The sequence below is a fragment of the Cygnus olor genome, chromosome 18, assembly GCF_009769625.2.
Source record: "Cygnus olor isolate bCygOlo1 chromosome 18, bCygOlo1.pri.v2, whole genome shotgun sequence".
NCBI classification, from domain to species: Eukaryota; Metazoa; Chordata; class Aves; order Anseriformes; family Anatidae; genus Cygnus; species Cygnus olor.
In genome coordinates, this window is record NC_049186.1 from 5,546,509 (window position 1) to 5,574,451 (window position 27,943).

The 27,943-nt window shown below is 42.2% G+C and overlaps 1 protein-coding gene across 2 annotated transcripts in view; it reads right to left on the minus strand.

Moving 5' to 3' along the window:
* Positions 1 to 210: 210 nt before the first annotated feature.
* LOC121056782 (SAP30 binding protein) overlaps positions 211 to 27,943 on the minus strand; it is a 31,494-nt gene continuing 3,761 nt past the window's right edge. For both annotated transcript variants that reach the window (XM_040530075.1, XM_040530073.1), the window contains 8 exons: positions 14,153 to 14,195; positions 7,596 to 7,684; positions 4,692 to 4,783; positions 4,166 to 4,226; positions 3,648 to 3,699; positions 3,219 to 3,277; positions 1,900 to 1,984; positions 211 to 1,414 (listed from right to left, as the gene is read on the minus strand). In XM_040530075.1, the coding sequence (XP_040386009.1) occupies positions 1,233 to 1,414; positions 1,900 to 1,984; positions 3,219 to 3,277; positions 3,648 to 3,699; positions 4,166 to 4,226; positions 4,692 to 4,783; positions 7,596 to 7,684; positions 14,153 to 14,195 (663 nt within the window). In that variant the 3' untranslated portion in view covers positions 211 to 1,232. The remainder of the gene's footprint in view (positions 1,415 to 1,899; positions 1,985 to 3,218; positions 3,278 to 3,647; positions 3,700 to 4,165; positions 4,227 to 4,691; positions 4,784 to 7,595; positions 7,685 to 14,152; positions 14,196 to 27,943) is intronic.

A 27,943-nucleotide genomic window follows, 5' to 3' on the forward strand; every position in this document is an offset into this window, starting at 1 on the left:
GATGTGAAAAAATACCATTAAGAGCAGCTGAGTTACCAGCTATTTCAGGACATCCTCTATAATAAAAGTATCTCCAATTAAAATAATTTTAATGCCCCATTTTTTTCCTCCAGTGTTTGATATTTCAAAAAAAAATCAGTAGTGTGACACCATCCCATCTCTCATGGAATCGTGACATACTTGCCTAATGCTATCTGTAACCTAAGGTGTAACAAATGGATAATTTATTCTCCATCACCGAGATGAGAAATGCAAACACATGAATGACACTTTTTTTTTTTAAAGACTTTCCATTTTTATAATAACTTTTTGCAACACAAGTAAGAAGATTTATACAATAAAAATTTCAACTGAAAATACTTTTTCACAACAGTGGAGCAAGCAGTGCCATGTGTGCACTTCAGGGTACAACACTACTACAAAGACAATGTCACAGTCAAGTTCAGGTACTCTCTGATTATCTGCTGTCCAATCTCATTCCATGGCAATGGAACAGTTTTCTGCACAGGTCTTTACAAATGAGTTCACAAATCAAACCTCTACAGCTTACGGCTTCTGCATAGAAATCTCCATCCCGATAGATGGTAACGTGACAATTTCAGTAGTTACCTCAGTATTTCAGCTATTTAACACATGATCACTAAGATCTACACAGATATGCACACAGGTACAGATAGATGTCAGTACTACAACAAAGAGTGAGCCTACATTCAGAGATGTAGATTGATCCTTAAGTCTCTGCTACACATTTGAAGAGGGACACTGACCAATTGTCTCTGCTCTACTTCCCTTGAAACTGAATTAGTGCATGTGAGGGAGGTACGTATCACGAGCAGCAGCCTTTGAGGATGACCTGGAATACACAAGGGTAATATGATATTCCATCACCACTTTTTTTTTTTTACACCAGACTCGCAAGTAGGATAAGAACCTAATGCAGTAATTTAATAAGCTAACTTTTACAAGCTGACTTTCCATACAACCTTCCTCCAAGCACAACACATAGACTGGTTCTTCCTGCAGCAAGAAAAGACAGAGGCATTTTCGGCAGAGGTCCATTCCTGTGGGCACACAGCTGGCATGCCTGCTCCTGCCCCCATTCTTTCAAATGGGAACTGTGGCCTGTTTCAAAGAATCTTGTCATCTTTTACCAAAGGCAAAAGCTACCCCTCCCTTTCGAGAACAATAGCTTCAATGACAATCAGTCTGAAAATCCAGGCCCAGCATGCTAGTCATTGCTTTGCCTTTTTCACAATGGTGCCAACAGCTGATATGACCGTAGTTTTGGATCCACTCGCACTTGTTGTCACTGTGACAACGCCTGGCAGCGTTGCAGTAGTGGTGAGGATGGTGGGCTGAGCTATCGTTGTTACAGGGATGGCTGAGTCCCATTTGCTCTTCCTCTTCTGTGCATCTGTGAGTTGGATCAAGCAAACAAGGATTAGCATTGTGTTAAAGGTCACACCAATCCTTTCATAACAGCCTGTCTTGTCAACTCTTAAAGCATCACTACTTTGCTCGACAGCTTTCCCTCACATTAATGTCAGCATACACTGTCAGTAAATGTTGTGGAAGATAGGTGACTTTATACCTCAAGGGTCAAAGTAAGACTGTACACATGAACTCCAGCAAAACGGGAGACAGTTGACTCTGACAGTCCAGACATCAGCGGATTTCTTGACCCACTAATAAACCTTACCATCTAACCCATCCCCAGGCTTTCACTGCAGAAGGACAGCCATGGGATATAGGGGCAAGAGGAAAGTTAGTCCATTAGTCCCTGGAAGGAATATTGTCTTGTATTATACACACAGTCGACAAGCAGCTTTCAGGGTTCCCAGGAAGCATTAACCCCAGCCTTACTACAGCTTAATAAGTACAGTTACAACTTGTCTTTACCTCCCACCGTGGTACTGGCTGTTGTGGTTGTTGTAGAGGCAGCACTTGTTGTTGTACCCTTCTTAGTCCCAGTCACAAACTCAATCTGGGAAGGGAGACAAAAAATAAGAGAAAGGGGAGAAGATAAAAATGAAGTGTTAATATATTATAGGTTTGTGTTTCTTTTTTAAACCCACAACACCTCTCCGTTTTTAAAGACCAGCTTTAGTGCCACATGAAACACTGGTCTCAGAGCTCACTGCCACGCAGGAAGTAAGATGCAGTCCTGAGGTCAAAGTGTGCTGAAGTCATGATCATTGAGGATCCCTGTATCCCAGATCTTAAGTCAGGTATGACAACGTTTGTTAACTGGCATAAGCATAGAAATTTAACAACTCAGAAAGGAGAAATCCTGGTATTAAAGTATGTATATTTATAGTTAGAAACCCCTGTGCTTTTTTCTTTAAGGAACATGCAGAACAAGCCTCTACCTGTATGATTTACTGCGACTGCATCATAGCAGGAAACCTAGCAACACGACCTACAACAGCATGCAATCTCATATTTTCAAAACTGCAGATACGGGCACAGAAAGAATCAGATACCTGGGTTGCTGTGCAAAAAAACAAAACAAGTAGCAAGATACAGCATGCACTGCAAGAAAAAAATACCTTCACATACTGAATATTGGAGGAGCGTTCTGCAAGGTTAGAAGGCAGTCTCTGATTTTAGACAGTTCTCTAATGCCAGCCACTAGCTAAAAGGCAACACCACTACAGGACAGGAATATAAAGCTCCTCTGTGTTCTTTTTTTGGGGAGATACAGAAGAACATACATTTTGTGACAAGCCCAGACACTGCCAGTTAAAGTTAAAATATGCCCAACATTTCTGGAAATTAGAAGCAAGAAGGCAGTATCAAAGAGAAAAGAAAGTAAATATTGTCTCATGATGAGATATGGTGAAGAAATCAAGCTATACTAGGCTATGTCACCAGGCAAAATGTCATAGATTAAGACAAAAAACCTGTGCTTTATAAAGTATCTTGCCTGTATCTGTCTTACTGCATACCATTTTATGAGCTCTGGCTTAAAAATACTGACAAAACATCAACAAAAATAGGGGGATAAACAGCCTAGATAAATGGACCTATAAGGAAGGGCAAACAACTTTATTTGTTCAGTCTAGGAAAAAAGACATGCAAAAAGAAAGAACTAGGGAAAATGGGAATTATTAGTACAGAATGTAGTTCACAAAAAACAGCAAAGGAACAAAATGAAGTTCAGCAGGGAAACAAAAAAATCCCTGCACCTCAGTCCTCTTTTGGTTTTGAATAGCTACCTTTGTGCGCTCCTTCTTGGCCTTCTCCAATTTGTCCATCTCAATCTTCTGGGCTTTTGCTGAGAAAGAACAGAAGTTACAAGAAACACTGGAAACAGTGAAACAGTAAAACAGTAAGAAGCCATAACTATCTCGCTCACACGCTTCCCATAACAAGCAATCAAAAACTTCAAATTGTGTACAAAAAAAGCATTATTGCACTAAATTAATGATTTAAGATGAAAACATTGAAGAACTGATTTCAATGAAAGGGCTTTCCAGACTGATGAAGCATCAATAACATTGAGGCACATCCAACCAGAATGATGTAGTTAAAAAGCAGCATGTGATACTTTTCATTTATAAAGAAGGTGAAGACTCCAGTGCAGTTAATTAACTACAAAACACAAAGAGCTAAGTTAGGACAGGAAAAAAAAATCCTGGAATTACCTAGTGCCTCATAATACGAATCCTCTGACCAGCCATGAGGATCAAACATATCCTAAAGATGAAAAAAATCACATTAGGTCTATTTCCACATATATGCAAACCCCAGCTCAAAATATTATATATATTGCTGTTCACTGATGATATTCATTACTTATTATTTGTTGTATGCCAGTGACACAAATATTACATCAGATTTTCTTTTATGGGTCCACGTACTGTTGTAGAAGAATAAACAGCCTTGAAACTAAAAGGATGCTGGGATAAGATACACATTCTTCTGCTGTTCAGCTTCTATTCCCCCCAGGAGTACACACTTCAGCAATTTTCATTCAGAGTCATTAAAATGAAGTTGGAGGCACTGAGGCTCAATACCACGTGAAAATGTTCACTTCAATACAGAGGATCAGACAAAAGTTCCTTACAGGACCTCCAAACAAGAAGGGTAAAGAAAGCCAGATGTAAGAGCTCACAGCCCTATATCATCTTCCACCTTGACAGACAAAATTATTGCACCTCACCTTTGGATAATTTGTACCAAGTTCATCAATTGAACAGAACTGGATCAGCTTTTCATAGATGCTGCAAAGGAAAGACCAGAAATTACTCAGAAGCTCGCTCACTCCTCTAAACTGAAGTGCTTCAGATTTGTTAGTAAAAAGTGGTTGTCACCTCTTTACGCTAAGGATAAAATCAGCACCTATGCTGCCGTGCTTGCTGTGATGGATGTAGCATTCCATTAACCACATTATTTCCTACTTCTTTCCGGTCAATCTCCCAGCGCCCAGAGCAGACAAATTTCTAAAATACTTCATCTGAAGCCTGTACATTTACATACCTAACTTATGCTAACCTAGTTGCTGCCTCATAGAGCACCAAAGAAGAGTTTTACCATTTTGGTTACTGTCAAATTATGCCCTTCTCAATTTTGCAAGCAATAGCACTTCTTGCTCAGGATCTTGTTCCTGCTACTGCTCCAACCAAGAGGAAAATTCTTGAACTTTGCTGTGTGGTGCTTTGGCCTCACAGGAAAAGATGGTAGCTCACCTGGGGTTGCGGAATTCCTTCTTCCTTTGAATGATGTAGTTCATATCCATGCCCTCTTTTATTTTCCTCTCATACAGCTTTTGAATTTTATCCTAAGGGAGCAAGATTACAGGGTGAGACAATACAAAAAGGATGAGTGTTCCAGCCGACTATCAAAGCATACATGTGGAAACAAGACAACTGAACCAGTGACCTCGCACTGAGCAAGGACTCCACCTCTACCCTAAGGCCAGGCAGATCGGTTAGTACAGACACTTCCTGCTTTAAGGTCTGACAGCATCTTCTCCATGAACCACTGCATGGGTACAGCAATTGATCTTTGCACTTTCTGAAGGCTCCAGTGATTAAAGATTTGCATTTGAGGCAGCAGTGCACACTCCTTGCCCTCAGAAGGGGAGCAGAAGCCTGCTCCAGGAGGGACAGGTGAATTCCACAAGGGTTCTCCCACAACATACAGTGACCATCCCACCTCCCTTCAGTCTGCCACACACCTGAAGACTAGCAGCTGGGCTGCAGTGTGCAGAAGTCAAGGCTCACGGCTACACCTGGGTGACAGATGGGCCACATTCTGCTGGAGAACTAAAACTAAGCCAGCCCACCGGACAATGCGATCAGCAGGTATTGCTGGTGGTGAATGCCAGCAGCCACACACTCTTAGGAATGACGCAAAGGAATGATGAAAGGAATGATCACTCTTAGGAATGATGAAAGCCCCTACGATATGAAAGATCTCAACTGACTCAGGTGGGAAACAAGCAGTCGACCTACCAAGAAGGTTGAACAATTTAAAGATAATGATTATTTTTTCCTCCATCTTCAGCAAGGTAGAAGGCCTTAGGAGTATTTTTTACTCTGGTGATGCCAAAGTGGAAACTTTCGGACTGAACACAGACTTTAGCAGGATTCACAGAAGATCCAAGGCTAGGACTTCAGTCTTTCAAGATGCCAGAGGTGAGTCAGTTTTCCTGTGTTGCTTCCAGTTAAGTCACTTATTGTATCCCTCTGTATGGGTAGTCAACTCAAACACAGAACTATTTTCTAAGGGTTCACTGACATCTGAATAAAAGAACTTATTTCATCAACTTTTTAAAAAAAGCTTTGTGGGATAGTTTTCATCAGGTCCTCACAAAACTAGCAAGAAGTCACATAGTCTTCACATGCAATATACATGCCATTAAGTTTGAAGGAACAACTACAAAAAGGAGGTTAATTTGGGGAGTTGAAATCATTGAATAATGTCCCCTTTTGTGACCTTCTCCTGGAGGTAGAAACATGGTTCACATTCATAATGTCCACAGATGAGGAACTACTGGGTCACCTTTATAACAAGGAATATTCCCCTTGGCTAAGATACAGTTTATTAGACGAATAGCTAACAGAAGAAAATGGTGTATCAGCAGTAAAAGCCTAGAATGTTTTGAATCTGAAGAACAATCCCATCTCCTTACTCAAAGTGCTTTAAGATGTGGTTTGACCCGCTAACAGAGGACAAGTTCTCTCCTTTGATTTAACATAGTAAACTGCTGTCAAAGGGGAATAAAATCTGCTTTATTCTGCCTATTCTCTCAAGCTCTGTGCATTCCTCAGATCTAACACACGAATTCACTGATGTCAGAACAACAGAATCCTCCTACAGCATAAAAGGGCGAATGGGTGTGCCCAGGTACAATAAGCGGAGGAGAAGAAAGTGTGGCATGGTGATTCAGAATGACTCACCATCCAGATCACATTAGTACCTTACTTTATAGAGCACTCCAGAAGTGATTCTTTACATGTACTTTTACTAGGCAGACAACTGCAGTTAAACTCAGGGGAATGGTAGAAAACAGCAGCCACAGCTCTTTCATTTGCCCTCCATCAGGGATGGGAAAACAGAGCAGAAGGTGCTCCTCCACTTCTCCTGGGAATAAGTTTTGTTATACATAGAAGCCTACAGAATTCCTCTCAAACCATAAGTCAAAGTCTGCCAATGGAAGGTAGCTTAAGCTTATTTCTTTTGCTCTAGAGCAGATGACACATTCCTCGATATTCAGTTAAGAGGCAGCGTTGGCAAACAGCCCCGTAGTAGCTCACAGTTTGGATAGGTGTTAAATAGCATGCCATCAACAAATGCTCACACCAACTCCTCTGTGCACGCTGCAAGCTGGGTACGTGAAATACTCCAAAAGGACACTATCATTTCTGCTCCAAACTCAGAGCCAGAGGCTCAGTTTGTAATATTGCAAGTTGCAGATTTGTATGAATCAAGTCCTTAGCACCATTTATTTTTTGTAAATTAATATCCAATTGATGAAAAATAGTCTTACATCACAAGACAGAGCCGAGACGTTCATGGAAGCAGACTGTGACAAAGTTCCAGACTGATTAAAAGTTGGTTATTGCAATTATTTGGGCGTGTACCAGTGAAAACATGCATGTTTTCTTTTGCTGCCTCTAAGTTACTAGCATTCCCTCTAAATGTTTATCATCTAGTGATACGTAGGTGGAGAAGGAATCTTATCAATGTTGCCTCAACTATTCCAGTTAGGGGATTCTCAGACTCGTGTAGAAAAACAATCATTTGTCTCTCCTACAGAGCTTAATTTGCTGAGGTAAGAAGATACCAGCCTTCACAGTAAACATTGCTTCTGTATCACTGGTGGGATCGAGAGCCATTTTAAAGCATAAGTGACGCAGACTGTGGAAAACAGTTTTAAGCTAATTTGAGATTCCTAAACTAGGAATTCCTATAAAATTTAAAGCATTAACAGTGTACACATAAACTCACTGTTCCAGGAATTCAACTTTAATGCTGGATTTTTGACTTGTGGAAAAACACTAGGAGTTCCCAAATACCCCCTCGCTACTGAAATATAAGCCTTTAAAAAAAATAAAGTAAGAGAGGCCTTATACCATTATACCAACCTGCAAGTGGTTAGAACATCTGCCAGGAGGCTCAGGAGGGATTTTGATTTCATCTGGAGACATGTTGCGCACTCTCTCTGAAAAAGAAGCTGTGGAGAGCAAACCAGGAATGAGTTCTGGCAATAGTGAAGGATAGCTAAGCAACGTAATTGTTTTATGCCCTTGCTGGTATGACTCTATCAGTTACAGTGTGTAAAGGCAACAGGAATGACGTTAACTGGTACTCGTGGCATTTTCCAAGTGCTGAGCAGCAAGCAACTAACCTAAAGGTTAGGTTATTGGCAAAATGATGGGATGCTTGCTTTATTGATGTTTACCTTCTACTGTGGCTGTGTCGCACCCACGCTTTGTTTTAAGGTGTCTCTTCACTCCAGAAGGGAGCTGGGACGTGCAAAACCAGTCCCCACTCTAGCTGCAAATGTTGAGATCCTCAAAGGCAAAGGATCTGCAGAGGAACGTATGTTTGTGGAGTCTTCCTCTATTACCCTGCACTGCACACAACATACCAAGCTCTCCACTACTCCAGGTCTTCCATATGCACTTCCAAGTCTTGCCCTGAGCAGCTCAGATAACCTGGAGTGTGACAAAGCTTGTGACAGGACACTCAGAGAGAATCAGACTGTGCATGCAGAGGATCACGGGGTCGATCTAGAGCAGCCCAGCTCATGGCCATTTTCTGGGAGGCAATCAGTTTGGACCTCATTCCTTTTAAGACATGAACCAAAATGGTTCAAAGTGAACAACCCTCTCCAAGACTGACAGCAGTTAACCTCAAGAAACTAAATGTCATCCTTAAGTTAATATTTCCTTAACAGGCACTTTGATCTTTGCTTACAGAGTCAGACTATTACTAGAAAGAACAACTAGTTCTGCAGCACTGAGGGAAGACCAGTATAGACAGCCAGCTTTCTACAGCTGTTTGTGTTGGGATATACTATTACAGTACCTGATCACTCTGTGAAGATGAGTTTACAAAAACAGCATAAAGAGAAACAGCTGTGTCCCCCTCTTGCTTGCTACTTTGCCACTCAGTTACGGGAAACCCAGGCAGTTTTCTACCTAAATCTTGGAGCAGAGCTTTGTGTCACATTGAAGCAGCTGGGATTGTTTTCAATCGTGATTTGTACAGAGAACACATTCCAGAGTCACAGTCTGTATTGGAAAAAAAAAAAGACCTGACACCAGCACAAAAGTTGTATCGAGCAAGTCACTCACATTTGTGGCTCTCCAATTATACATCTGGGAACAAAAGCTGCTTGAACTGCAGTTCCAGCACACTCGAGTCCAGCTCCTTTGACTAAAGCCCAGAAGTACCCAAAGGGCAGACACTGGCATTTGAACACAGCAGCTCTCCTGCCTCCCAGCACAGCCCATCAGATAGCTGAGGTTACAGATAACCAACACTGCACATGTTCAGTGCTACTAGGGTTTCAAGTTCTTCTGCAAAAACGCAAAGCTCTAAGGACAACATCCTTTGGAGATGCAAAGCTGGCAGGCGACCGCTCATTCTGCTTGATCAAGATGTTGCTGAGGGTTAAAGTCTTCAGCAGTTGCTAGCAGTGAACAAAAAGTGTCCTTTAGCATTTACTAAGAGGGTGCCTTTATGGAAGAAGGAAAGCTTGCCAGAGCCCCTACAAAAAGGCAGGGAAACTAGAGCTCCGTGACAACAAGGCAGACATTTGTTGTAGGTTACAGCTGCTGGTTGGACAGCACAGCCTCTAACTTAATTAGAGTTTCAGGAACCCGGAGACACAGTAGCAAATAGACAGAGGTGTTCATAATAGACAGCACACGAGGCTTTCCAGAAAAGGTGAAAGCTGATTAATGGCTTAAGAGATTCACAACACCACTAGAAACATTAACAAAAAAAAGAAACCAGACTTTGTAAGGCAAAGAAAGGACTGAAAAATTTAGCCTAGCTCCAGGCTAGACATCCCGTAGGCTTCTCGTCTTTGCAGATGACCAGAAAAAAACAGAGAAACAACATATTTACAGAAAGGGGAATTATAGGCTCATATAAACTCAGGAACCATGGGCTAGAACTCTGCAAAGTCACAAAGTCTTAAAGACTATGTTCAGCAACCCATTCAAAGCTCCCTTGAAACAGAACTAACTCCCACTGAGACAACATTTTGACCCGTATCTTTTCAGGTTTTGGTGTTCGTTTGCTCTTTTGTTTGAGACGTGTGAAAACAGCCATTTATCAACACTATACTGATGGGGGAAAGCATCTCTTAGCTTGTAAGGAACTGGAATTAAGACATCTCTGTCTACGGCTAACCCACCGTAGCCATACGTGGCTGAAGACTGAGTCAGCAGCAAGGCTACGTGCACCCTGTTCAGCCTCACAAACCCAGCACAGGCAAACATGAGCACACAAACATTCATCGTTAGTCAGTTATTTCATCACATCACAGCCCGTTTGAGAATCCACATCATTATGAAGCAAGAGATGATTTAAACCCCTTCAGGCATATATACAGTAAGGAAGTGCAAATAACCCATGCCCTTGAGCAGCCCTCAAACTTCCTCTCCAAACAGATACCAGAAAGGCCAATTCCACGGCCTCTTTCCATCAAATAATTTCCATAGAGAAAGGGGCAGCGTGGATTATTATTCAAGGGAATCCTGGAACTTGTACATATATCCCCAGGCTCCTGTGTAAAAGATCTTGTGTTTCCCAAGTCCTTAGCACAGCTTTCCACTGGCTATACAGTGGTAAGCGTGGATGGACAACTAATGCCAAGGTGTGTCCTCACAGGATACATCCAGCTGCTTTATGCATCCTGTTATTTCTGCCAGGCTCTAAGCTTTACTTTCACATGAGTCAACGCAGTGACACTGGCTGCAGTTTCTAATTGGACCTGTGATTTGCTGGCTCATTACCTAGAGGATCTCCACGTGGGGAGCTCAGGAAGCTGGCCGTTAGCATGATTAATCTTCATGGGCACACCCAAGTTCTGGTTCACAGTAAGTAAATATCTTCCCCTAATCAGATTCACAGCACAGATAAAGAACATTTGAAAGAACTAAGGTCGTAAAACACAGATGCCTTGACTCGGAAAATGGGAGCCAAGGCACTGCCAGCCCAGCAACTCAAAGCATCCTGCTGCTGAAGAGGGACAGGGCTACTCACTCTTAGTCCATGCATCCTTCCACAAGCTGACCTAAAAGTCAGAAGTTTCAGCAGCAGAAGCAATAGGTGCTTGTGGCTTTTTGTGTAGTCAGTGCATGCAGTGCTGCAAGGCAGGAAAAGATGTTCAGCTGCTCCTTCGGCTCTGGCCAAAGGACAGCCAACTATCAGGTTGTACTCAGCAAAGATTCAGCATCTCAGTAGTCAATGGAGAATATTTGCTTTCCAGATCTCAATGAGACAGACAAATACAGCACTCTCATCTGGTTATATGCTTCAGTTTCAGATAGATGGGTTATTTGGCCAGTATATACAACGGTACAGACATATTGCACAGGACCACAGAAAGCACCACAGGGACATACTATGTGCTCGGCTCATTCCAGAAGAAAATGACTGCTTGCAGTCCAAAGGCTATGCTGGAGACATGGACGGGAGGGCACACTAGAACTTTGATTCCTACAAATGGGTAGAAAGTTATCCCGAGTGTAGAGAAAACCAAATTAATAGGGAGTATAGGAACGGCTGGCTGGACCTGGGCACAGTGGGGTGTCAATCTCCTGAGGTCTACTAAAGCATCTTACCTCAACTCTGTGAATAACACTGCTCCCCAGGTGGGATTAAAACCTCTTGTCCCCTTCAAGGTTCACTTACATGCTGCTTCTTAGGCAACCACAAGGGATTACAGGCAGTATCAGGTGTCAGTTTGTTGTCTACAAAGGCCACACTCCCCAGTAAAGAACACAACAACAAAAAAATCAAGTAAAGACCTGGAAAGAGTATTCAGAGGGACATGGTTTTCCCCTGGAGAAATGTAAACCACTGGTGCCTGGTCTCTAAAACTGCATTCTCTGGCACTCTAATCAAATCTGCTTGGCATAAACCAGGGTGTGTGGGTTTCTAATTTCCTGGCACCAGAACAGCCAAATCACAGGGAAGAACTGGAGGCAACAACATGCCAGTGAGTCACCCATCCATGGAAGGACACTAGTTCCCTTTCTGCTCTGTGGGCTGAGAAATGCAGAAAGACCTGCAACTCAGCCATATTTTCTGCTGCTATGAACACTGACTTTGTGCTCTGATATCTTAAGAGTTGAAAGAACATTTCTTATAGCCCAAAAGGTAAACAACTGTGCTACGAAGAACTTCAGGAAGAAAAAAAAAGCATCCTAGAAGTATTATGTTGCAAAGCTGCAGAAAACAGCAAATGCAGATGTGCTGTTAGCACTAGAGTGCTACAAAATAAAGAGGGGCAACACTGGTGCAGAAATTTATCAAAAGACATTTCAAACACACCTCCTTTTCAACTACAGTGCAGTCACTGCTCTAAACCTCCCCTCCCACTCTTCCAGGCTTTGATTACACAATCACTAATTCAACATAAGTCAAGATACCCATGCCATTTCCCAAGTGCTCATCCTAGATGTTTTTTTTTGTGCCAACTCTAGTACTCACATAGCATGTATTAAAAAGATGAGGAAATAGATCCAGCTGGGAGCCTCACATTGGGAAAAAAAAGAACAAGGAAGGTGGATCTCAGTTGGCTCCATCTCCCAGACCAGTTCACAGCACACAATTTTAGCATGAGTCCAGGGGAGGTGAAACAGAAACATTTTGGCAGGAGTCTACATTTATGCTGTACCTAAGCAGCTGCGTAACCATAGACTTTAATGAAGGTGACGCTGGACAACGTCAGGTTACCTGAGAAGGGCAAGCCACAAGCTTTTAATGGAAAAAGCCATTTTAGAAAACTGTTTAAGGAAGACTTAGACTTCCACGTACTGATATTAAACAAAAATTTTAGTTCTCCAGATTGGAGAAGTTATTTGCTTTCTGTCTGAAAATCCTGCAGGTTTTTCCATTCAAGAATCCTACCTCTGAAAGCTCAAATTTCCAGGAAGGGAGTGGTTCTTATATTACCAACCATAAGGCTCTTGCAACAGTTCCTTTTCAACTAGATAAGATATGGTCTAATGCGAGGGACCTACAGAATCCAGCACAGCAAGTATGCTGACCTCTAGTAGCTGTTTCTGCACAAAGCTAGCCTAAGTGCTGCTCTGTGTGCACCACTGCTGGGAAAGGATAAAGATGTATTGCAGCCTTAATCCACGTCTCTGACTCACCAATACTGTCCACCCATGAGTACGAGTACCCTCTGGGCAGTTTCCAAACCTGCACGCAAGCCTGGGTTATCATAGGACATATGAGATATTCAGTCTCAATCTCCCGTCAATGGGGCGGTCACTGGGAAAAAAGCAGACTGACAGAATTGTAACCTGAGCCTTATACCTTAGCTAAGAAAGGACTTACCACTACATGGCTTTGTAAGTGCAGAGCTTCACTCACATGTGAATTAGAGGACAAAGGGCAGATGGTTTTCAGATATTCTTTACTTTTTACCCTCTGTGCTGTTGTCTCCTCTGTTTTTCTAATGTGCATTTTGAGGGCAGATCAGCAGTCTGGAGAAAGATCTGTTGTATTCCACGATAACACTGGTTAAAGCAACTTTGTCCTCTAGAGTATGATAATTCATTTAAAGTGTTAGGTTGGTGCAAAGTCTGGGCAGGCCAATTGAAAAGGATTCAAATGCAAAAAATTTGGAGTAAAGGGTTACGGCTTAACATCTTAGTATTTACTGTCCAATGTCTTATTTTACATTTACCACACTATGGCTGAAATATCACACCTAAGCTTGGACAAGCTGACTTGACAGATAATAAAGTACCAAATTCATGTGGTTTTTTTAATGGTACTATCATATACTACCACACAACTCTACCAGTAACCCCAGGAACAAAGGGTTAGTTCAAGACAGTAAGAGCTTCAACATAAAATACAACAGCATTTTCTCTATAACCCCTCAGAGAGCAAACAGAGGATACTACTTCAAGCTGACTACGCTGTATTTTCCAAGCATTTTTTCTAAATCTAATAATGGTGCAACAAGTAAACGAAGTGTCACAAAAAAAAACAAAATTTTCTACAATCATTACAAAATACAGTATGCCACATCAACACATCAGCTATAAATTGCTAAATGGACCAAATTTGGGTTAAAAAAAGTATTGAAATATCCTTAAGTCAGACAAGTCACCTGTCATCCTTTCTGGTTATACTGATGTTCACAGGGGCATCTGGACAAAGCTACATCTTTGTTTTCAGGCTCATCTAGAAGAACATCAATGTTAACCTTTACGTACCTGTGTCTTACACATGTAATATATTTTAGGCATGGCACCCTTCTCCCAGAAGGAGACTTCACTGAAAATATTCCACTGAGGTAAAACATTGGAGGCAGTAACTCAAACTACAGCATTGCCAGGACAAAGTGGAGATGTCTTCCCCCACCATACTTACAGGAAGAGGAGCCTACAATGTCTAGTTTGAAAAAAAAACATGTGAGTAAATACTTCTGAGCACTTACCAACTAGCTCCTGAGGATCTCTTTTCTCCAGTTCTGAGAATTCCTGGGAGAAAAGGGGGAAGAAACAGATTTTAGTCAAGGTATTCTTCCAGTCTGAAAAGCTATACTGTCCATTTGTTTAGAAACTCTCATATTACTTCTGAGACAAAAGAACATATATTAAGAATGAAATGCATGTTATTAGATCACAGGGCAATGTTCATACCATGGAAAGTCAAAGCCTAACAGGATGCTCCATTTCCTCTCAAAGCTAGAGTCTAAATTTAATGAAAGAATTAAGGCTTTGTTTCTGTGAGTCCTGAACACTCAGCTCCTTTTGAATTCCACGAAAATTGCCGTGCTTGAAGCCTTTCCTCAAGATAGATCAAACCACAGATTCTTCATTTTTGGTGGCTGGCCTTTGGCACCGGCTGAGAGCCAGTGTTTTAGAGCATAGCTAAATAACAAGCTTGACCTAGCCCCCCAAACTTCTTAATCCACGGGAATGCCTCCCAAAGGCAACCGACGGTCTCTAAGTAGGGCCTGCAGGACCCGTTCCCTGGGGTTACACAGGAACAGAGGAAACGCTGCCAGAGCCCGCAGCCCTCTGTGGGTACCCAGGGCTCTGCGGGGTCCCCAGCTGCAGGGGCCTGCCAGTTACCTGTGATGACAGAATTCGCCACCTTGGCTTTGACCGATAAACCCTCTAAGAGACAAAATGCTGAGGAGTGTGGTGATGATGTGGAGCCCGTATTCCCATTTTGGAAGAATGCTCCCACCTGGCTGCTACTTTCCAGGAGCGATATAGATCTGCTCTGCCAGGAACTCTAGGGCAAGCTGTGTTCAGAGATTTTCTCAACACAGCCAACCCCTTATTAGTTATACTAATATAAATTAAGGCAGCTTCAATTGGAGGAGCACAGCAGATGTTTGTGGCAGAGTCTGCTAAGCAGGAGCGTTATGTAGGACAACGCATTTTAAAATACGCGTTCACCATATTGAGACTAATGTTCAAATATTTTGGTACTTCTGCAAGACCCCGAGGGAGCCACAAGCAATATCAAGTTCAACACAAACAAAGTTTCTGAAACAATATCAGCTGTATGCTAACATTGTCCTCTTCCCCCTGCCTCCCTCCCAAAGACTTTTTGTGACTCACTGGACTGTGAGTCCAAAATTCCTCAGTGCCTCCAAACACAGAAGCTATTCATTCAACCTGACACAGACATAGTGCTGCCTTCTCGCTGCTTAGTAACCGCTCTCTAAATCCCCTCCTTTCCTCCATTTCCAATCAGGTGAGAGATGGCCAAGGTGAGGAGAAAGGAGCAAGGTCACCAAGCCAAATCTGGGAACAGGCTGTGTCAAATTAATTGTGAAAAGCCACTGATTGCCAGAGAAACCAGAGCCCTCAGGGTGCAGAAAAACAAATTCTTTGTGTGGCACTAGCTACTGTGTGGCATTTTTCATAGTCATTCATGAAAAAAGCACTGTTTCTCCATAAGAACACTTGGATCACAAATAAAAAAGGCTGAAGCTATTTCAGAAAATCAAGTACATGAAGGAACACGCATCTCCCTGCCAGCCAGCTGGCGAGGCACCAGGCCCCTTTGTGAGGCACAGGCCCTCGTGTAACAGCTCCGACCGTGCTCCACGTAGTGCATTAACACCTCTTCTCCCAGGGTCCTCAGAAATGACAAGCAGAAAAAAAATAAATAAAACTGAAGCATGACATTTCAAAGCAGGAAATTAAGCATATGCCAAGATAAGGAGCTCTCTTTGGTGAGAGCACTGGGCAGGAATTCAGGGAATCCAGGCTGTGCTCTCCACAAACCTACCCAGATGCAGCATTAACGTGGCGAGCCTCAGCCACGTCGAGAGGGCAGTAACACGGTGAGCCTCAGTTTACCACTGGGAAAACGGAAACAATTCTGTGGTAGCTATCAGATTGTGAGGACAAATTCAGATTAGTATGGAAGTGTTGCATTCAGCTTGGAAGAGTTCATAGAGCTACAGATGTGAGAAACTTATGCCCAGGCAGTATACAGTTACTCACCAGGCAGCAAACACATTAGGTCAGAAGGCTGCTCTATCTCCTCCATACAGAGAACTTGCTAGGTATTTACTTAAAAGTGTTTCTCACCTTGGTCTGAGACAATGAACAAATTGTTGGGGTGAAAGGAGGTGACTGCTTTTGTTTCAACCCTAACTGAATTCTGAATCACATTGCCCAGTCCCTTCTTTTCAAAGTTTTGTTTTGAATGGACTGAGAGAGAAGAGGAAAAAAAAGACTAGGTTCCCGAGCACCTCTTGATGCTTACCCAGCACTGTACTTATTATTCTAGTAACCTTCTCCTGCCCAACCCTCCTCCCATCATCCAAAAGAAAAATCCCCAAAGAGACCAAGTGCCAAGCATTACTTAAGCAGCCCAGTGGCACAGTCCAACTCAGGAGCTTTAGACCTGTACTAAGTGCCCTCAAGAAGGCCGCCCTCTCATTTGGCCAGGGGTTGCAAGGACATTTGCTGTATTTCTGAAGTTTTCAGAAGCCCACTTTCAAGTCTCCTATAGCTGTTCAGGACCAGCACCAAACATAAGCACACAGTCCTCAGGAGACATGCAGTAATATTCTAAGAGATGATTTGATGGCCAAAACCTCTCCCGGTACGTACCTTACATTAGACAAGCATCTCTCTGAAGTGTCAGATGTGTTTAATTGTATGTTTTATGAATTTCTGGAATCGTCAACATGTTTCCTGTCACCAGAAGCAAGTTTTACTTTAACCTGTATCCTTTAATCCTAGAACTACAGTACAAATCCACTCCATTTATAACATGCTGAATAAAGCCAATCCTAAAGCCACCGCTGTGCATCTACCTGGCCTGATCGCCTACACCCGTCTCACCGCAGCCGCTCGAGCAAGTCTAGTCTCCACATCCTCAGGACATAGCTAAGACACCAGAAACCCTAGAGCTACATTCAAGCAAAAGAAAACAAGCTCACTAGCATTATAACCACACCTCGCTGCCCAAAGGATATGAATTTTGCTTACTGACGAGTTACCGCGTACCTACACCCACTGCTCCGTCGTTAACGAGCTGAAGACATCAACACAGCTTTTCATTAAGTCGGACTACTTTCAAGCCTCCCGAATGTCTTCCAAAAACAAAGGGATGACCGACTCCTCCTCCTCCCGTGCTTGTTCATATTTGCTCAGTTTACTGTCCAACACTATGGCAAGGCAAGTATCAACAGCTTGACTGAAGACGTACAGTTCGGCCGATGCGAGATTTAAGAGGTCTTGTTCAAACCTCTGAGCATCTACTGACGAACCAGAAATTAAGGACAGTCAAACCTTCAGTCGAGTAATGCCCTACATTCCTCTAGGCTAATTTAAGTCTGAGACAGATGTTGAACACACTGAATTGATTAGAACAGACAGCATTTGCAAACAAGCATTTTCTGCAGATCTAACCCAATAGGAGGTTAAACGAGATAGAGAATCAACAAGTGGGGTAACAAGGTACAATAAATACTACACAATTACTATGTTTTAGCTGTGAAAGGGAAGGCATTCTATACACAGACAAGAAATTTCTAAAGGAACACAAAGGCATTTAAGCAACGGAAAATTTGGAATATAACTGGACTTAAAGTAGGGAAATCATCTAAATCCATTCAGGACAAGATGATCTTTTTGTAGATTGCTACATCAACACCCACATTCCTACGTACCAGTATCTCACATGAAGAGCACAAAAATCAAGCAGGTGAGTGGTTATAAGCAGAGGTTACAAGCACAATACATCAAACCTCTCCATCAGAGTATGTATGTAAGCTCTTACAGCCTTCAAGTATCCCAGAGCTTCAGGCATTACTTAATGGATCTGTTTCTGATCTGGTGTTTCTGATCTGTTTCCTGATCAGTGAAAAATAACAAGGTTAAGACTTCCCTAGTGGCACCTTCCAATACTGCACAGTTTTCACAAACCCAACCTCTGAAAGGCTGCATGGGAGCATCTCTGAATTGACTTCTGCAGCCAGGCTCTTGCTACTTGCACAAAGTCAGCCTGGACACATCAGTTATATTAAAAATTCTCTCTAACATTTTGAAATACAAAACTCATGCAAAAAAAAGTTCCTTGCTTATTCTTTTTCTCTAGCCACTTTATCCCATCTAGTGTTATATGATAGCCTCTAAGAATGGCCAGAATAAGTTCAAAAAAAAGCAGTACTGCACTCCACTCTTCATGTACTCAGCAAGTTGATTTTCTGGCTGCTATTTATTTTGCAACCTGGATTTCACAAGATCAATTGTTTAAGGGCCTAAAGGCAGGCAGCCTTGCTCCAACAGACTAACTGAAATGAGTCGAGATGCTGTAGAAGTTCAGATCCAAGCTGGAAGAGGACTTAAGGACAGACAGCAAGACAAGCAGAAGACAGACTCCCTCCCCCTGATGCAGACACTAACAAAGGGCAACCTCTGAAGAACATAAACTGCTAAAGATAAAAACAAGGTATTAAAAAAACATCTGGACCACCAAGATAAATCACAATTTCTGTGCTTCTAAGAGTGATTCAGCACACTTTAGATATTACCTCACTTACAGCATAAAGCAGATGTTCTATTGCTATTCCCATCTACAATCAGGTAAAGCTTTTCCATTGCCACCTCTACTCCCGGACAAATGCTTTCTTCAAGCCCTGGGCAAGACAATGCTGCCTGTAAGAGCCTGGCTGACATGAACCCAGTTTGAAAGTTAGGTATTATAACGTGTTCATGTATTATAATCAGTTAAGGAAGAACAGCAAGCTGAAAGTGTGTGTGTATTCGCATGTAAGGAGAGCAATGCATTTTGGCTTAAGACTTCACCTCAGAAAGGTGAAATACAGACCATCATTTCAGTTGTAGTGTTTCCATTCAGTTACATAAAAACCAGCCTCTACTCAGATTCCATGGAAAAGAAACACAAGCAAACACAATCCTCGCAGTGTGGAACACAGATTAACGGAAGGAAACAAAAACAATATGAATCTGAGACTGATGAATTCACGTTTGGAAAGGTTTGCCCAGAACAGCTTTATTTAATGGAAAGAATGGACTGACTTACAACAATGCCTGCTAAATCCTTCCTGAAACAAGATCCATAAATCCAGTACAAAGCTCACATTGGACATAACTGCTGGCATTCACTGTTGCCAAAGGGTACAAATCCAACCTTCAGTTTCTCATAGAAGCACTTGAATATGAAGTACACCTGCACTAACAAACTACAAGAAGAAATGGTTGTGCAGGGAGGCAGAAAAGATGGAAAAACAGAAGCCGATTGTTTTAAGTTATAAGTTGTAAAAAAAAAAAATGGAGACACTGATGCCAGATTTACCACCACTCCATTGCTTTCCCAGACTTGCAGCCAACTAGCCCTACAGCTCCCTTCTTCCACCCACTTGCAGATCATATTAAAAAAAAGCGTAGTTAGGAAGCTTCCACAGTACACCTCAACAACATTCTTTCTTCAGAGGTGTTGCTGTTGCATCGCAGAATTTCTTCTCCCCCCCAACTATTTCACCTGATTGCTTGCATGTAGACACAGACATTTAACAACAATTTAGACTGACACCCACAGAATGTGTAGGCCAGTCACACTGTTGTCACGATAGACAAGTCTGAAGATACTGATGCAGAGGATTTTTCAGTGCAGTCCCTCCATCATTAGCCAGTGGACCTGCTGCTGCAACAGTTGTTACAATGGATTTCTCTCATCTGAACTACTGCCAGGAATTTTTGTATTTTTCCCCTCCTATCTACAATTCAGACTCTGTCCTGTAGTCCTAACATATCGACAACGTTTACTTGGCTGAGAATGATGGAAAGAAACTAACTGCACAAATTCTTAGAACACTTGACAGTTGTCGAGGCTGACAGTGAAGATGGCCTCGTCAGAGCAAGCAGGTGAAATGTTCATACATAGGCAAGCAAGAGAAAGATCTCTGGATAACGTGTATTTGTGTGTTTGTTTTTTTTAAAGAGGGATTTTGTTTTTGTTTTAAAGGAACAGTTATGTTCTACAAGCATCAGGAGTGCCCATAGGTAGAGAACACCAGAAACTTCTCATTTAATATTAGAAGTGCATGACAAGAGCTTTCTATCTCTCGCTCACCAGACCCGCTCAATGTTGACATGCTACTAGGCAGAGGACAACCAGAGTAGATGCAATGTGTACTCAGTATGGGGGAAGAGAAAGTAAGGGAACTGAAGTACAGTGCTTTTATTCCCACCCCCCTTGTTTTTTTGTATTGTGAGACGGGAGAATCCCAAGAGAAAGCTTGAAATAAGCCCATTTCCTACAGCCACATCCTGTTTGCCAACTCTGATACATAGCTCCAGGCAAACTGCCCAGCACAGGATAAGAAATTTAACTAAGAAAAACCTGCCGGCACCACAATCCAGATAGCAAGAGCAGTACAGCAGCTTAGAAATAAGCCACCTATGGGAATCAACTGGTGCATTCATCTTCAGGGAAGCCTACGTACAGCCTGTACAAACCTATTTTGAGATATTATTGTCACGGGCAAAATGAGGGAAGGAAGAACAAGACAAGAAAGAGTCAACTCCTGAGACATTCCTTCTTAAATCCTTATCTAATCCTTACCAAAACAAAGAACATGAGTAGCTGACACTGCCTCTTAGTTTTTAAGCTAAATTAAGTCTAAAGATACTCCCTCAGTTAATTTCAATTCTATTGAAAAAAACACTGAAAAACACTGAGATCTGGCAAAACGTTTCAGTGAGAAAATGCTTTAGAAGAAAGAAGCTTTCATACTATAAGAGCCTTTAAATAACTTCTTTGAAACTTGATTGCACTCACCTGACAGACATATGCTAGCTCAATATTTGACAAAGATATGCAAGAAGTAATTTCCAGTCAAGGAACCGTGTGCCAAGACTCCTGTTCTCCAAGCTGAGGGACAATTAATAACGCCTGCCTCGCTACCATGCTTGGCCCCACAGCCACATGCCTCAGTGTGCTGCCCCTTTTCTCTCCTCCACCTCACTCCCATCGGGACTGCTGCTAGGCTAAATGCCTCCAGGTCACCCTGTGCATACACTTTACTACAAACCCATACAATATGACCTCTCCACAGCACAAACACCGACCAGGACACTCTGGTGCAAGCATGCAAAGCAACCTACATGAAGACTGCAGCCCCCGAGAGCAGAATAGCAGCTACCAGCTGCCACACTGAGAGCAGCCAGCATAGCTCCCGGCAGGCTCCACCAGAAGCCACCAAGGTCCAGAGAGAGGTTTCTTCATCTGCAGAGCCCATTAATTCTGCTTTCAAGTCACTTTTGCTTCCTACAGTGGAACAGGAATTCAGAGGTCAAGTATCAGCACCACATGACATGGTTTGAGGTGTCAAGCTACCCTGATTTATTTAAAAAAAACAAAACAACAGATTGTTGCAATGCCAAACAAAGCTAAAGGTGAAGCTGGACTGTGAGAAGTCTTAAACCTCAACAGCAACGAGCAAAAGGCTCAAAAGAGCTGAGACAACTTCTTGCACAAGCTTTCTTCCCAGGTACATACTACTGAACATTCTTCTTAAGGGTCTGGAGTAGAGGCCGGGTGTAAAAACATCCTCCTTGGGATGAGCAGATCCCATGGAGCTTTAGCAGATTTCCAGCCTTCTGTACTGAGAACAGGGAGGCTGGAAGGAGCTATTTTCTGCTATTTGTTGGTGTTTGAGGCAACCCTCCATCCGTGCTGACTGTTCAGACTCTCACTCTGACAAGCACCAACGTGCAGGCTCAGAACAGGCTATTTCAGTACAGCAGACAAATAATTGCAACACAACAGAACTGGACTTGAAGAACTCAGACCTTTATCAGGTGAAATATGCAATGGGAAGCAGCTCCAGAAAGGACTTTTCTTCAAGTTTAAAGGCAAATAGAAAAAAACCTGGCTCTTCCTTTGGAGAAAAGCAAGCCACACCTGTGTCAATAATCTGTGGTATTTAGTACTGCAGGGAGCAAGGAGTCTGCCGCAGCATGTATGCCTGGCGGGGAGGAAGGAACAAGCATGTCCGTGGACATGTCTCATCTTCCAAACAGCTCACGAGCTGGACTGAAGCCAGCAGCTCTGAAGTAGGTAAGGCAGCTCTGAAGACCAACGATGCTGTGATCTATCTCCCTCTCAGGCAGAGAGAACTGGAGACACAGAAGTACACAAGGGAAAGGGACAAAAAAAAAGTCAAAGATGCTGAACTTTACTATGTTTCCTCCATGCAAAGCCATTTACCTGCTGCTGATACTACTCTTTGGCATCAACCAAGGTCAGCCACGTGGTTAAAAGCGGGAAGCAGGAAAGGTATCAGCTGTTTTTATGTTTGAACACTCATTTTAATGGCACAGAGGACAGCTTCAGAGGCTGAGTTAACTCTACTCCCCCTAAAGGCTTTCCACATGTAATGCCGCCTGCTGAACTGCCAAACTTTCTGGAAGACAGCGTGCCAAAACGAGGGAAAGTATGCAGAGCTGGAAGTGCAGAGAGCATTTTGCAGAAGTATATTAGGAGGAAAACTGAGTACAGAATACGATGAATAACTGCACAGCTTATCATTTGCAGCTTCAGGCTGTACTCACAGGCACAGAAATGAGTGGGAAACAAGCCACTGGAGATAAAACCTTAACTCCAGCCCTGAAAACTGCATGGAGGCACCTAGCACAGCCATGCATAACCCAAGGGCATTTTTAAAGTACGGCTGTTCTTTTGCCAGTTCTGTCCGTCAGAGGCCAAAACGCTAACCCAGATAGTGTCAAAATGCCAAGAGAAGGGAGGGCAGGGGAACATAATGATTTTTCTTTTATTTTTTGATTCTGATGAGACAGTAGGAGTGCCTTTCTACAGCACATTTACAAAGTGGTTATATCCTACCAGATCCAGCCACTGCAAGACGAATAATATACAGCCCCTCCAGCCATCAAGAGCATACTGGTTCAGGGCAGAACAGTAGTTTCAATGCTTGTTCTTCAGTCAGATGACCTTAAATATATTCTAAACAGAATTTTTAGGATTCCCTCTCAGCAGCTGAATGCATCAAGGGCTGCTATTTCCTAAGCAACTTTCATACTTTGCCACCACCAAAGTAAACAATTCCAATTCATTTTCTAAAGTTTACTAAGGCCAGCTCCATTTTTAGGGTTTGCAGTGGAATATCTAAATATAACAACAGCTCTCTATTGATACGACTTTTCCCAAATACACTTTTTCCCTCCTTCTTCAGAGGAAAAGTTACATTAAGATAAAAGTAACTAAGTAGATTCAGACATCTTTTGAGAATCTGGCTTGATGAATGAATGCTGAATACAGAAAAACTAAAACGCCTTATCAAAATACGAGTGACTTACTAGGACTACATTACTGAACAATCCCCCATTTACTAGTTCTTATCCCTTATCGCCTTTATTTGAAATCAAGATAATTTTGGTATTTAAACAAACAGGTTAATGGGCAGGCAAAATAAACATCACAATCAAAAGCCTCCACTTAAGTATTAGTGCACATCTAGGCACCACAACACACGGAAATTATTTCACAGGTTGAGTGGATCAATAAGAGTTAAACAGCTCTGATGACTACCAAAGAGGGGTACTTAGACATGCTCGGAAACATAGCATTCTTCTGAGACTTTAACGCCTTTCTACTAGCTCCCCCTTTGGATGCCTCTCACTACAACACCACAAAGATGCAGGGGGACCCTTACAACAAAAACCGGAAAACGGAGCTACTTCTGAAAGCCACTGCTTTCAAGAACTGTTACCATGCGTCAGGCATTCACTTGCAAAGGGAGTGTCAATATTTATCAGCTTTCCTGTGCGGGCTAGTCAGCAATCAAAGCTCAAGAGTTAATGATTCCCCCTGTGAAAACTCCAGTCAGCCAAGCTGAAGGGCTGGGCTCGATCAACGCCTGCAATCTGTTATTCATCCAGCCCTACAACATGAAGTACAGAATCCCTCAGGTGAGACTTGGAGCACAAGGTCAATATTTCATTTAAGGTTCATTTTCCTTCTTCCTGCAGGGCTGGTCCATTTAGTGAGCTCTGAAGGCTGGTATCTTGTTACTGCATCAAGGCTGTAACCATAGCCAGCTGCTGGCAGGAGCCCAAGCAACTTGCACACACTGCAGAGCCCTTTAACCCTCCTCATTCCAAACCAACACCGCTACCAGAACACCGAATTTCGGATATTTTCAGTGTCCTTTGTTTTGTACTCACGGTTCCATCATCTGAGGAAAGAACATAAAATTTCCATCCAGGCTGTGGGATTCCATCTTAACATCAATCCTCTGCCAGCAGCTGCTGTTGACCATTTCTTTTCCCTTCTAAGCAAGAAAGCTTTATTTCTGAAATCCCTTTAAGACAATAGCTTTGTTTGCAATTTGTGACTGCTTATTTAATACTAAAAGCAGGGACCACTGAAGTGATTTTGGTTACTAACGAACATGTTCTGCTTCAGAGTCTGAGCACATCCTCCCAGAGTCAAATGTGGAAGATCAATTAGTTTTACCTAGATTTGAATCTCCCGTTTTCCAAGGGTCCGTGAAGCATCTCAAACAGTCACAGGATGTTAAGAAATTTTACTTTACTCCTTAAAGAGGAGAATTTTTTTTTTTTGTTATAAGCATACAGTGTTCGAGACTGTCTTACAGGTGCTCAGTAACAGAGAATCCTATGGGCTAGTTCTGGAAGAACACTTCCAGATGACTGATGAAATTTAAATATTCTTCTATACCTCTTTCCCCCATACAGATTTATAATAAATCTCCACTTGACTCTTTGAGGATAGACAGAACACAGCAGTTGGACATAAGCTTTTCAAGTTAAAATGCTGATTGTGACTTGCTGCTAAGCAGGAAAAAAAAGATCATGAGAACTGCAGTCCCATCCAGCCCTTTATACTGCCTTTATCTCTAGTGAGGAACAAAGGCTGTAAGGACAGACGGATGTGCTTTCAAGATCAATAAGGGCATGCTCCCTGGAATCAAGATTAAAAAACAGAGGTAATTTTAAATACCGTAGGGTGGAGTAGAAAAATCTCTTTCCCTTGGAGCTATGAGACAGGCCACAAATTCCACTATCCCCACCACCCCTTAACTATTATGATTGTCACTGCCAGTTTTCACATCATTCCCCTTTTTAGTCACCTCAGCCTATATCCACAACTGGCACCAGCTGAAATTTCTGGAGGTTTTGTGTTTGTTACTGTCCAACTGCAGAATGAGGCCACACCACGGGATGCACCAGCAATGAGGGAACTCCTTCTCCATACGCAGTGTCCTGGTGAATTATTCAAATGAGAATCTCAAAATAGTTCGTTCACCACACATCCAGAGAAGCAAACACTAGAAAAAAACTGAATATATACTCAGGGCTTGAAAAGACTGTAAGTAACTGATCATTTGCAGTGGGTTTATCTCAGTCATGCATTTTGAAGGACTGCACACAGGTTCAGACCCTGGAAACAACCCGGCCACATATACGATGTCCATGCCAGCTACTTAGACATGTTTCCAGGTCTTTGACATCTTGCAATGAAATTGATAGAGGAAGAAGAGTTACAGCCCTAAGCTGGGACAAAAAGAAATATTACCCCAAAGTAAAATTTCAAATTAATCAAGTGTCTAACTTAGAGTAACTACAACTCTTACTCTCTAGTTTTCAGATACCGCAAGCTCAATGCAATGAGGAAGGAACCAGGAGAACACTGCCACTTGGTGGAAAAGGAGGATAGGAAACATCTACTACTGCTCCAAGTAAAGCTGCTTTTACAGTAATGTTCCATCCTCCTCCATCCCAAGTGAATTTCTTAACAGCATGGCTAGTGCAACTTCATCACTGCCCCACATGATGCTTTCCAACAACACCCCTGCTCCGTTACCAGCACAGCGCTGGGCTGCCTTGCAGCGTACTACATAGCAAAGGAGGCTACTGCCTTTTTCGCTTACATTTAAAAACAACAATTAAGGATGACATAAAAGTCTGAAACTGCTGATGTTCAGATTTGCCTCCCTGGTATTCTTCTCAAATCCCCACTTTCCATGCCACGATAAGATGGAAGGAATTGTGTTTTATTTATATCTGTGAAGGCCAAAAGCTACAATCAATTTTAGCTAATTTTGTAAGGGAGGTAACACCAGCTTGACAGCTGGTAACTTTACACTGAAGCAGAAGTGGTCCAGTTATGGTCTGAATAACTGTTTTTCTCTACCACTTCAGTTCACCTACATCTTTTGTTAACTACTAAGAATGCTGTTACCTGAACTGCCTGTTTCTACTCAGGCATGTCTGTGCTGAATAAGAACATTCCAAATTCAAGAAGCTGAGAGGAAAGATGCCCATTCTACTTACTGTCATTTTTACAATCTGTTCAGCCTTTTCTTCCGACATCTTTACAATACATAAAAACCTGGAAATGTTTCTCTCTGAACAAAGAACAATTCATATATGATCACTTCAGCTCTTGTGGAGTTCCTATTTCAGAACGCACTCGATACCAAGTTCTTTTAAGGTAGTTTCTTGCTTCCCCACTGAAGCTGTGACGCTGCCCTGTAGCCACACGGAGTTCCTCTTCAGAAGGGAAAAATGCATCTGTATGGTAGCACGTAGAACTCACTGAAATCAAGAAGCTTTTTAAATAAGCTAACATGAAACATCAACAACATATTAAAGCAGTAGCCACAACTCAGCTGGAAGATTTCCATCTTTACTCAGACAAGAACTACTCTAGTCTGATTTTTTTTTTCCCTTTCTCTAGCTGTCAGACTTCTTCTACATTGTCCTGAAGTCCTAGAGTCCTTCTAGAAGAGGCAAAAACGCAAACAATTGCAACAGGGCCCTCATAACACTCATTATGATGATATATACCACAAATCTCATTTGAGAGAAACCCATCTATTTGTCTTTTAAGAGGTGTAAAAAAATAGTACTTATTTGAATCTAGCTTATTTTTTTTTTAAACAGAAGCATTTTGCTAGCATGCTTAACCAGGCATAATGTAAAAATTTAAGAGTAGGAGAGGGATAAAAATGAGATGGCTTTCCTCTCTTCCAAGAAACACCCCCAAAAAAACAAAACAAACCATAATTTATTTTCATTGCAACAAGGGAAGTAGACAATACATTCCATTTCCAAGTGCCTCCTACTTCTGTGCCAAGGGCACCACAAGATATTTCACACGTGTATGCAAGAGACCTCACCAAGCGCAGTACAGCGGCCAAGATTCAGCTCTGCCTGTCACTGTAAACTCATACAAGTGTTGCGGAAACTGGAAAAGGGTGCTGCTACAAATCTCATTTAAGCAGGATAGCTAAACACATTCATTTGCCTTCTCATGGTTCCATGAAAGCCCTAAGCTATTTCACATGCTCTGCAGAATTTCAGTTTGCTACATGGCCCTCTGGATTCCTAAGTAGAACTCGGAGATTGTCTGCATCCTTCAGGAAGCTACTGGATAAAATAAAGGCCTTTTCAATTGTCATTCATTCTGTATCCCACACAACTGCTTATATTACTTTGGGGATTGATCTGACAGAGAAAATTGGGAACACATCTCTATGAAGTTTCAAATGGATTTGGTATATGGCTTTTCTCCATGTTTTTTTTGCCTGATGTATGTTCCTACATGCTGCTAAACACGTTGAGCAGAAACAAGATGTAACCTCAGGATAAAGATTATTTCAACTATTTATGATAATTATCTGGGGATCTTACCACCTTTTTTTTTTTTTAAACAAATTTTGAACACAGTCTTTACA